General features: G+C 33.1%; 1 protein-coding gene across 19 annotated transcripts in view; it reads left to right on the forward strand.

Annotated features, from left to right (window-relative positions):
• ABCD3 (ATP binding cassette subfamily D member 3) overlaps positions 1-12,381 on the forward strand; it is an 89,323-nt gene that overhangs the window by 41,525 nt on the left and 35,417 nt on the right. For 7 of the 19 annotated variants that reach the window (XM_009001745.5, XM_009001743.5, XM_009001742.5 and 4 more), the window contains 4 exons: positions 2,707-2,795; positions 8,253-8,322; positions 10,372-10,469; positions 10,828-10,951. In XM_009001745.5, the coding sequence (XP_008999993.1) occupies positions 2,707-2,795; positions 8,253-8,322; positions 10,372-10,469; positions 10,828-10,951 (381 nt within the window). Of the gene's footprint in view, positions 1-2,706; positions 2,796-6,677; positions 8,323-10,371; positions 10,470-10,827; positions 10,952-12,381 lie in introns of all 19 variants that reach the window. The other 12 variants (XM_078333060.1, XM_078333059.1, XM_078333057.1 and 9 more) reach the window with 3 other exon arrangements.

Raw genomic sequence — 12,381 nt, forward strand, 5'->3', positions numbered from 1 at the left:
GGCCCCACCTTCCAACATTGGGTATTATATTTCAACATGAGATTTGGGTGGAGACAGATACCCAAATTATATCATTAAGTGTTCATCTTTCGAGGTTACATAAGATTAGAAAAATAAAATCATAACACTTCGGTTAAACTGTATGTCAAATGTTCTTTCTGTAGGTAAAGAAGACTACTAAATTTTTGTCTTTAAATCATCACCTACAAAGCCCTTGTTCAGTGCCAGTTTTTAAATAGTTTTCTCTTGCTTAGGACTTATCATTTCATTTTATTTTATATGAAATACTAGGGTACTGCCATGCAGCTACCCTAGATGGTGTTGCTTTGTTATAGTTAATATTGTCAATAAAAATAAGATTAAATTTCAAAAGACAAACCTTTTTATTTATTGAGATGCTAACAAGTTACATTAGTGTGGAATATATTTGATTAAATGCTTTTTAGATAACCAAAATGATATCTGGATTCATCAGGTATTTCAGAAAGTTAGCTGCTTGTATGAATAAAGTTTTATAAGTAATTCTTTTGCTCTTTTATCAAGATTATCTTTATAAACATTTTTAATGATTATTAAAATAATGCTGTGTTCTCAATCTTCCTCAGCATTCTCTCATTCTGTAACTAGAAGTAACATTACCTTCAACTCTTTCTCTTTCCCATGTCACCCTTTTTGGTCACTGGGATCTGCTAATTTTTTCTGTACTTAACTGTTACAAAAGCATTGCATTTCCCAATGACAGTGTCCATTCCTCCATCATGCTGAATTTGCTGTTCTCTTCCTTTCCTTGGCATCATGTCCTGATGATTCTGCCCTTGAGAAATTATTTTTTAAAAAGTAATAGCACTTGTTTTTTCCTAATTAGACAGATAATACATGTTCCTTGAAGAAAATTAGAAAATGCAGCTACATTTTTTTTCTTTTTGGCACTTATTAGCCTCTTACTCATTTTGATATATAGTCATGTTGTGTGTAAGCATATATTTTAATTTAAAAATGGGGTCACACACTTTAAAGATCTGCTCCTTCCCTTATATTATAAATGTTCTAAGTGTCCTAAAATTTCTCATAAATTAGTCTCTCCCTTTACATTCCTACTGTTCTCACTATCTCTTACCTGGATTACTATATTTTAATTAGCCTTTTTGCTTCTTTTCCTTTTTCCAATTTGTATTATTTCTTAAAATCCTAATAAAAACATTTGACTTCGTTTTTCTTATAGGGTAAATCACCTGACTTAGGCCTTCCTTTTAATATCATCTGCTTAGAAGATGTTGTTTTATGATCTGACTCTATGTCTTCAGCCTTTCATTTGTTTACAACATCATGTCTGTGACATCCCGTCCCTCCCTACAACAAAAGCAAATATGTTTTAAAAAATTACTTAATGCTCATTATCTTTTTCGTGACTATTTCCAGTGACTCTTAGGCATAACTGATTGTTTTCTCATTTCTACAACTTTCTGCCTTTGAAGAATCCTTATTTAAAATATAAGCTTCTCAGGAAAGATTTGTATATTACCATCCAGTTAGTTAAAGCTTAATGTTCATTTTAACTATTGCAGAGGTTCAGTGAATGTAAAACGAATTTGAGACATTCAATGAATCCCTGGGAGTTAGTAAGGGAGGTAGAAGGGGCTAAATTGGCCAACCTCCCACCCTCTGCAGACCTTCTTCCCTGCCTTTAGCTTCTATGTCACTGTCTTATTTTTCTAATTTAGGAAGTTTAAGATCAGCTTTAAATGTGTGTGTTTGGGCTTGGGGTGGCAGGATTCTCATCTCATAGAAAGATAACTGATTCCTAGCCAATCACCCAGTGCCTCAACTTTCCCTGCTTCATAATCTGTCTGGCACAGCATTGCTTAAGTAATATTCTTTAAACATCACTTTTTAAAAATCACTTTTTGTTCTACTGAGAAGCTTGCAAGAATTTTATATGTATAAACTCTGCGGGTTATACAATACCATAGTTCATATGATTTTAACCCCTTTTCTTCCCCATTACATCCTTCACCCTTTTTACCCTTAATCCTCATTCTCTTTTTTATTTTACTATTTATCATATTTCTAATGCCATAACTGTCTTTTGCTACCCCAGACCTTCCCATCCCACAGCTTAGGACATGAAGTGATTCAAATATGTTTGCCTAAATTTGTCTGCTACTTTTTATGTGTAACTCTTCTCTTCATAACTAAATGGAAAGCCCTATGAGGGCATGGGCACTATTAGAAATTTTTCTAACAAATTAAACTAAATTTATTCTACTTAGGCAAAATTTTAGGTTTCAACTTTTGTTAGTTATTTAACTGTATATTTACAGTTACTGTCATTTTTCTTTGTTAAAGTTATATGTTAGAAATACAAGAAAATCAACAATACACTATAATCTAGGTAATCTAAATTATATTCCTAGCTTCTGTCCTTGATTAGGTGTATGAAGGCAAGTTCTTTGACCTGCCTAAGATTCACTTTTGAATTCTGAATAAGAAAGATTAAATGAATCTATAAGACCTTTTTCATTTACATAATATTCTTGAGTTCCATTTTGATTATGTTTAAAATTGCTCATAGAAAAAATGTCAGCCAACTGTGTTAAAACTAGCATAAAACTTTAGATTTGGAAACCAAAAATTGTTACCAAGGTGATATTTCTCTGAACTTTCTAAAATGCATTTATTTAATTTACTATACCTGGTTTATTTTAGACAGGTTACTTGATACTTATTGCTGTTATGCTGGTGTCTCGAACATATTGTGATGTTTGGATGATTCAAAATGGGACACTAATTGAAAGGTACTTTTTCATTCACCTTCCTCCTATATGTGTGAAATGCTAATTTGTCTCATATTTAAGCATTATCTTTATAAGCAAGAAATAGATTCTAAATTAGGTAAAAGATACTCAAGTCAAATTATGTGATTGTTCATTTACTTAAAAAATATTTGGTGTTTTCCATGTGCCAGGCAATGTGCTATACACTGTGAAAGGGGTCTATATGTTAGCAACTAGAAGAAACTGTACCAAGCCTTGCTGAGCTGACAGTTTATGAAGAGTTAGAGACAAGTAGACAGAAAATTAAAATGCAGTATAATAAGTGTGGTAATGGGAGTTCTAAAAAAGCAGCAAGTTGGATTTTTGAAATTAATGAGATAATTTGGAAGAAAATTTCAAAGCATTTCAAAGAATCACATTGAGCATATTTATTGGAAGGGAAAACAATTCTTTGACATTTCTGTCTGCATCTGCCATTAGTGCTTTTTATATTTTTTCATTATACTCTTTCTACATGTTATTAATCACTGGAATTGCTAATTTTGAATGTAAAAACATCACAAATGTCAGTTGGGATATCTTGGGTTATAACCATTTACCATTTATCTGTTACTAAAGAATTTTTTTTCATAACACTAATTTGCATGACAGTAAAAATTTTTGCTAGGAATTTTATTTCATGATATGTAATTTTTGTCAGAAAATTTCTTAAAATATTTAATCTAAAATAACTTTTTGAATGACAGTACTTAAAATTGTTAAATACCCCAACAATTTGAAATAAAGGTTTTTTTGTCTTAGATTATTGATTTGCTTCTTAAAGATTTGTAGGAAGAGAAAGAATGCTTTATGACCATGCTCTCTAACTCATATCTCTAGGACAGTAAAGAATCTTGTACATACAGGATTAAAGCCCTGAAAGTATATACCTCTGAATACGGGCAAATTAGATAGGCTCTTACATTCAACCCAAGTTTCCCTGGTCAGTCCTGTGCCTTTTAATTTTAATCAAAGTCATATATGAACATGGCTTTAAAAATAATACATGAACATAGCTTAATGTCAAATAGTCCTACAGCATTAATGACAAAACACATCAATCTCTTGGCTCCTCTCACTCATAACTGTCTTTATCTGGAGTTAGTCATTTTCTATTCTTTTTACTGTTTCATCTCTCATTTTGTGTCTGCATTTCCATATTATATACTTGTATTACTGTTCATAGATTTCTCATTTTTAGAGAGGAAGTGTTTATTTCCTACTTTGGAAGGTGAGAATTAGCCCTTTTATAATCCCCCATGCTCATCTTCTTGATGTTTTATATATTTAATAAAAATTACATAATTTTTTGTTATATCAGAATGTATTGTTCACATGATTTTGACTGCTGCTTCCAGCTGAGCCACAGGGCATACTTTGATAGTACCTTTTCCATACAACTTTTTGTTTTTCCTGGTGTTTATAAATTACCAGTTGTTATTTGTGCACATTAGTTTTTTTTTTTTAACCTACTTCCCCCTAATTCAGCTTGAGCTCTTTGACAATACTGTAAAGTCTTCTCAGTATTGTAATATGGTCAAACACCAACTAATCTATCAACTTCATCTTTCTATTTCCACCCCCACCCTATACATTTTGTAGTTTCCTGTCTTCTTGTTTTAATCAGGATTGGTTGCATTTTAGGCCCACTGAATAGCAATCATGTTTGAACTTGCTTTTATCAGTATTTTGGGGATTTCTTTCATCTCTGTATTCTGAATTAAATAACCTGTTTCTGAATTTTTTGTTTTTCTCTTCCTCAGTTTTCTTTCTTGTTTTGGCAGATGCACTCTTTTTCTGAGTAAGGGTGAAAGGGAGATCAATTTTTGAGACCTTGTAGATCTGAAAATGTCTTTATTCTAGTCTCATACTTGATTGATAATTTAACTATGTTTGTGTATTCCAAGTTGGAAATCACTTTTCTTCAGAATTTTGAGAGTATCACTCTGTTCTGGTCTCAGACTTGGCTGCAGAATGATTGGAATCATCTGGAGAATTTTAATAACTATTAATGTCTGGGCCCCACCCCTAGAGATTCTGATTCAATTAATCAGACCTTTTTGAAGCATCCAGTAGATTCTGTTGTGCAGCTCCAGGGTGGGTATTGAGGTCTTTTGCCATTCTAATTGCTCAGCTGTAGCTGGGATTTGTTCCTCCCTCAATCTCTCCCTCAATCTTCTCTAAAAAATAGTTGCTGTTGTATGACTGGATGTTTGAAAATTTCACTGAACATTGGTATGAATTTCTTTTTCATTCATTGTGCTGGGCACTAGGTGAACTCTTTTACCATCTGGAAACTCATTCTTTGATAAATTTTCTTGTATTTAAAAAGAAATTATTTCTCTCCATTTTTTTCTGGATTCTTACTGAGTGTTGGAGCCCCTGGACTGATAATCTGATTATCTTACAATTTCTGTTCTACTTTTGTCTCTGCCATTTTATTTTATTTTCTAGGAAATTTCTTTAACTTTATTATCTGGTGAATTTTTATTTGTTATAATTTTATTTCCAAGAGGTATCTTTTGTATGGATGTTCATTTTTATAGCAATCATTCTTTTAAGTATGCAGTATTTTTTCACCTCTGAAGTTATTTAATTTTTTTTTAATGTGTTCTTAGCTCCGTGCATTTTTTGTTTCCTTCATGGTCCTTTGTTATTCTGTTGTTTGTCATTCACATTAGAGGCTTTCCTCAAGCATTCTATGACTCTTGGCTGTGAATTCATATTTAAAAGTAAGTGCCTTAAACACTTACGAGAAGCTGGAGTTGAGAGCTTGTTAATTGTTTGGTCTCCCCTGAAGGGTGTTTGTAGGGGATCCTAATCTTGTGTGTGTGTGTGTGTGTGTGTGTGTGTGTAGTAGTACTCGGTTTTAAAATGTAATTTTGAGATTAAAAATTTTTTTTTAGTTTTTTGTGTAAGTTTCTGAAAAATTTTTTTAAAAACCATTATTTTGATATACTTTATACTTAGAGAAAAGTTGTAAAAATAGAATAAGGGGCTGGATATGGTGGCTCAGGTCTGTAATCTCAACACTTTGGGAAGCTGAGGCGGGAGGCCAAGAGTTCAAGGCCAGCCTGGGCAGCACAGGGAGACCTCGTCTCTACAAAAAATACAAAAGTTAGTTGGCTGTGGTGGCACATGCCTGTAGTCCCTGAGCAGAAGGATCACTTAAGCTTAGGGATATTCTGTCTCAACAACAACAACAAAAAAGATTAGCATAAGGAACTTCCTTTTATTCTTAACCCACATTCACCAATTGTAAAATACTCATTTTAAAGTTGTTAACTTCCTCCTGAATAGTTTTGAGCCTCTGCTATGTATGAAATTCTTTATTTGGACCATGTCTCAAAAAGAAGTTTTAAAATATTATACATTCATACAGGATAATTTTATTTGAAAAGTTAACATATATTTCCATCTCACTATTTAAGCTATAGTGTAAATTGATTTATCTATTTTCCCTTTTTGTCTTTTCTAAAGTAAGTCTAGATTCATGTATTTCTGCTAAAGAGAGCCTCAAAGAGACTTATTATGGTCCTTAATGTACTTCATTTTAATATTCTTTTCATCTTTTAAACTTATTTGTTATGGTGACTAATGACTGGAGTATGGGAAAATCTTAATAGGAAAGACACCCTTTTTAAGGCAGTAACTGTACTAATTCTGTGACGTGGAGGAAAATTCTTCATACCCTGTTGCTGCTTTATCTAATCATAAAGATATATTTTATTTTCACCCGTTTGGCTACAAGCAGCATTTTAAAATTGCCAAACTATCTTTTATAAAGATTCTTAAACATTTGGAAGTTACAGTGATAAGGGCTACTGTAAAATTGTTTTTTTGTTAATTATGTTTCTTTTGCAGTGGAATAATAAGCAGAAATAAAGCTTTATTCAAGAAACCATTTTTTACATTTATAGCTGCTACTCCAATGGTAAACCATTGCTGAATGATGGCATGTTCTTGTGTGTGTCACAGCTTGAGCAGCACTAAAGCACTTTGGTTTTATGTACTTTGGTTTGATTCAAAAAATTTTAACATAAATTCTCTGAACCTTTGGTACTATCTTGATTGCTTAATGTCTCTAATATTCTTATTGCTATAAAAACATTTTTATTTGGTTCTATTTAATTTTCTTGTAGTTAACCATTTTTGTTTTCAATTATTTTGCTTTTTAGGGGTTACATAAAAATTGGAGTATTAATTTCTTTTATTCAGTCTGACATTTCCCAAAGTATGTTCTGTGGAATCTTAGGTATGACAGAGGAAATACTTCATGCTACAAACCTTTCTCAGAGAGTAAAAATGCACATACTATACATTAAAAGTTTTGAGAAGGTCTTTGGTAAAGACATTTGTTAGCTTTGTTTAACCTAGGGTTTTCCAAATTTATTTATTCCCTCAAAGAAAGGAAATTATTTCTCTCGTCATACATATCCTAGTCATTTTTGTGTGTATATGGGCAGCTAGGTTTAAACCAGTTAGACCAGTGTTTCTCAAATGTTTTATATAAATATATCTTACAAAATTTGGGAATATTATTAAGTATTATTTGAAAAAAGAGTTCTGTGATCAAATAGATTCTATTTTGTATTAGATCATAGACATATCTTACTCAAAGATCCTTTACTTATAATGCTTTGTTCAACATTTTAATAAAGTTTTGGAACCTTTTAAAAAATGTTAATGTATATTTTAAAAGCAGAAAAATACATAAAACAGATTAACAATAGGCAAAAGCTGAGCTAGTCTAATTTAAGTGTGTTGAGGGACATGAAGCTTCTATAGATCCATTCTGGGTCTCTAATCTATGCATTAGTCTCAGAGTGTTGGCAAACTAGGACTCACAGGTCAAATCTTACTACCTGCCATCTGTTTTGGTAGGGTTTTATTAGAATACAGCCACACTTATTCTTGGCTGCTTTTGTTTTACAGTGGCGGAATTGCGTAGTTGCAACAGAGTCCTACAGGGTCCACAAAGCCTAAAATATTTATTCTTGACCCTTTGCTCATCCCCATTAGTCTGTCTCCCTGCCATTAGTTCACACAAATGAGAATCAAATTGTTAAAATATTTTAAAACAAACAAATACTACTTTATTCATAATAATGCATTCCTGAGGCTATAGTTGTTAATTGTTTTGCTATCTAAATTTCTTTTGTAGCCACTTAAGCCTTTTTTTAAAGTGGCCATTTTTACAAAGGAAATAATTAGTTATTGTTTAATTTTGCCATTTGCAGGATGAGGTTCAAAATGATTACATTTTAAAGTTGCAAACATATTTTTGCAAAAAAAGTGGTTTTTTTTTTTAAGAATCTTTTAAAATTGATTATTTTGATTTAATTGAAGTTTCCAAGACTAATAGAGCTTTACAGACGTTTTCCTAGTGGTAGATTTTGCTTCTTTTGCAACTAATGCATTGCATGTGGTGGTTTGCAGTGGTATCATTGGTCGTAGCAGGAAAGATTTCAAGAGATACTTGTTCAACTTCATCGCTGCCATGCCTCTCGTAAGTTTAATTCATTAAAACTCTTTTTAACACGGGAAATTTGCATCTTGTTAAAATCTTTAAGGGTTTTTACTTATCAGATTCTTTAAAGATTTATGATACTACCTATTTTCAGTTTAGTTTTGTAATTTATAGTATAATTTCAATGTAAATATTTATAATAGATGAAAGGATTATGTTTGGTTTAATTTCATTTATAATATACATATATTCATATACATGTGTATGTGGGTGAGGGGTTATTTGGCTTTTTTATTAAACCTTCAGTTTAGGTTTTCTTCAGTTTTTAGCAGCATCCCATTAGATAGCAGTAGCACCCTTCTCATAGTTATAACAACCATCATCGCAAATGGGTATAGGTCGGGTGCAACTTGGGGAGTTGGGGGAGATTTAGAGGGGGGAGTGCAAATCATCCTGGTTATTTTAGGCCATAAACTATTATAGTAACTTGAAATAATTTAGTTTAAGTTAAATTGGAATTTATGGTCTGAATTTTTTACAGATAAATTGTTAAGTCTAAATATAAGTGATTATCTTAGTTTGGTTCTCATTTTAATCTTCTTGGCACTATAAGAATTTAATGTTCTAAATGTGGGTAAAAATGAGAAAATCCAGTTAGATTGAAATTGTCCGAAATGTCTTTTAGACATTCTTGTTTAATATAGCTGGACAATGGGGCTACATAGCTTTTAGACTTTTTAAAACAAATAATTGAAATAAGCAATATAGGTATCAAAGATTAAGATTCAGCAAAGGTCACTTGAGAAAATTTTTAATATCACAATAGAAAATGTTAGTAAAGATGGCTGTAGAAGTAATCTGGAAAATAGCATTAGTTGGTGTAAAACCTGTAGTTTTTTTTTAACAAATGCAAATGTAATATTGGGGTTCAGGGGTTCAGGGTGCCCTCAGCTCCCCTGAGAGGATGTTTCTCCAGGTTCTTGGTCTCCTGCCCTCTCAAGAATGAGAGAGGGACCACGGTGCAGTGTGCAGTAAATGCCGGACTCAAAAGTGTTTGTAGAAAGAGAGAAAAAGGAGAAGGAGAGAGAAACAGCGAACTCTCACACTAGTGAGAGAAAAGAAAAGCTGCTCTCAATGCTGAGTGAGAAGGGTTCCCAGAGGGGGAAAACCAGAGAAGAAAATCTCCTCTCGCACTGAGTGAGAGAATCCAGAAAGATGGAAATTCAGGAGAGGAGAGCAGCTTCCACACTGAGGGGAAGGGAGTAGAGAGAGAAATTGAGTTTAGGAGGGGAAGACAGGCTTCCACGAAAAGAGTGTGGAAGGGGACTCCATAGGGGAAATCCAGGAGAGAGAAAGACGGCTTCCACGAAGGGAGTGTTCGTGGAAGGGGATCCAAACATAGAGGGTAAAGGGATGTGGAAGAAGAGGACTTTAAACCTGGGAGGAACCCCCACCTTCTCTAAGACCCCAGACCAGTGAAAGGGGTTCCTTAGAACTTCTGCTGTAGTGATTGACTTGATTCTTCTTGCGTCCTTGAAAATTGAAACAGAGACCATTAAATCTCCCGGATGTAGAGAGATGGGAGGAGGGCATGGTGCTGGGCAAGAAGTTCTTACCTTAGAAACTACCCACTTCGTGGACCCAGTAAGAGAATACATTCCCTCATTGATACAGTGTATACAGAATTCCATCGTCTAGGGTTGTAATGTTGATAGTAAGAAACAGAAGATATAAACGTAAATGTTTGAACTCCTAAAAGCAAGTCTTTACATTGGCTAGAAAGGGGATAGATTTGACTTTTTGCCTATTTACCAAAAAAAAAAAAAAAAAAAAAAAGATGGCAAGATACATTTCATAATTAGTGATATTAACATATTCCATGTAGAGTTTAACATAGAATAACTCAAACCAGGTACATTAGGTTTAGCTGAATGCAGTAAGGTAAAACACAGCTGAATTATATCAATTTGGATTCAATTATAAAAAGTATAGGATTTGGGACACAGGAAGTAAAATAATAGCAAAATAAATTATAATTTAGTAAGTAGAAATGAAGCATAATCGATAATATTTGTTTGTTTGTTTTAGATCTCTCTGGTTAATAACTTCTTGAAGTATGGGTTAAATGAGCTTAAACTGTGCTTCCGAGTAAGGCTCACTAAATACCTCTATGAGGAGTATCTTCAGTAAGTGATAACCTATTTTTATATTAAAAATACTTAAATAGAAGAGTAGTATTTATGAAGCTGATCAATATGGCAGTTTTTTGTATTTATTTATTTTTTTATTAAGAAAACTGCTCTTTGGTACAGAAGCATATTGGGAACTGGCTCTTCCATTAATTGACAAGTCATCATTTTCTGGACCTGTGTCCTCCTCTCTAAAATCAATTTAGGGCAATCAATAGGATCTCCTCTGGCTCCAAACTTCTTTATTTCTATAAATAATGTGAATTATTTAAATAATGTGGTGTAATGTGAATTTTTTTTGTGTTTTGTCTTTAAAATCACTTGTTTTAAAATCACTTTCTTCTTGCTATTTTAGAGCTTTCACATATTATAAAATGGGAAATCTGGACAACAGAATAGCTAATCCAGACCAGCTGCTTACACAAGATGTAGAAAAATTTTGTAACAGCGTAGTCGATCTGTATTCAAATCTTAGTAAGGTAAGTTTCTCTACTTTTTAAAAGATTATTTGTTTAATTAGTTTGGAATCTAAGCAAATTTATATAGAATTGATTTTATGGACAGAAAAGCAGAATGTAAATATTTAATGCTTTTGTAAGAAAATTAGAGTTGTTATAATAGTTTTAATTATAATTATTTAATTTTTAAAATTATTTTTGTGAGATACTTTGGCCAATAACTGGTAATTTAGTGTCTTATAAGGATTTTCTAAGAATTTTGCAGGTTGACTCCATTAAAAGAACAGAAATTTGAATTCTTATCTTTTGACTTGTTTGCATCCAGCCATTATTAGATATTGACTGTCAATTTATGTTTCTAATTCCACATTTATAGCACTAGACTGGGACTTCCTTTCGGCCCATTTCTCTGCTTCAGTATCTCTAATTCTAATAGATCATTAGAAAGGAGTAGTCAAAAAATTTCACAAGATGCAAGTGTATTTCAGTTTTCTAATTACTGTTTTTCCCCATCTCAGAATATTGCCAAAGCTCCTGACTCTGATAGGCCTTAACCAGTTTTCCTTCTTCTTGCTGATTTCTCCGGTTCTTGTCTTAGTCATGTTATCCACCCTTACAGCTTTTGCAGTAGTCTTCTTATTAAACCCTCATCTACCTTTTGCATTGACTAGGATATGTAGTAGGCTCCTATAAAATAGTCTGCCCAGCATCCCCTCCCCTTTTCATCTGAAATGCTTCAGTTCCCACTCCAATTCATGTGACTTCCCTTGGTCTTAGGTAGGAGCTTGTCTCATAGTGGACCAATGATAGTATCTTTGCCTCTGGTCACAGTTGACCTAGATATACAGTTTTGAAACATACACACACACACACACACACACACACAATACATTGTAAGAATAGGAATGTTCTTGTTTCACAGGTGGATGGAGGGAAGGCAATTCTTAGAGATATATATCCACAAGAGTTGCTCTCTTCATGCCCACGCCCACCGCTCTTCACTTCCAACCAAAATTTGTTATTTATTTAGCTCTCCAGAGCCTTTGCCTAACTAATCCCAAACTCAGGAACTCTGACAACTACAAATAGTTCAGTAATTCAGCTTTTTCTTTCTGTTCCCATTACCACATTTTAAAGTTTGTTTTCTCTCTCTCTCTCTCTCTCTTTCTCCCCCCCCTCCCCCCCCCGTGTGTGTATGTGTGTGTGTGTGTGCGCGCATTTGTGTTTGCATGCATGCATGGTGGGAATGGGTGGTGTATATATACAACTTTCCACTTAATTTTGTAGACATTATTAGGTATGCTTTTCATCTTGGCATTTGAGCAAGTCTGTAGCTCAGGTTTTGTCACATCTGGAATAGAGAAGAATATCAAATTAATTGTAGTGGGTCTGTGCAACACTGTGTAAATGAGATGTTTTAAACATCTAATTGATCTTCAACTTAAATTACG

Source organism: Callithrix jacchus, chromosome 7 (genome assembly GCF_049354715.1).
Source record: "Callithrix jacchus isolate 240 chromosome 7, calJac240_pri, whole genome shotgun sequence".
NCBI classification, from domain to species: domain Eukaryota; kingdom Metazoa; phylum Chordata; class Mammalia; order Primates; family Cebidae; genus Callithrix; species Callithrix jacchus.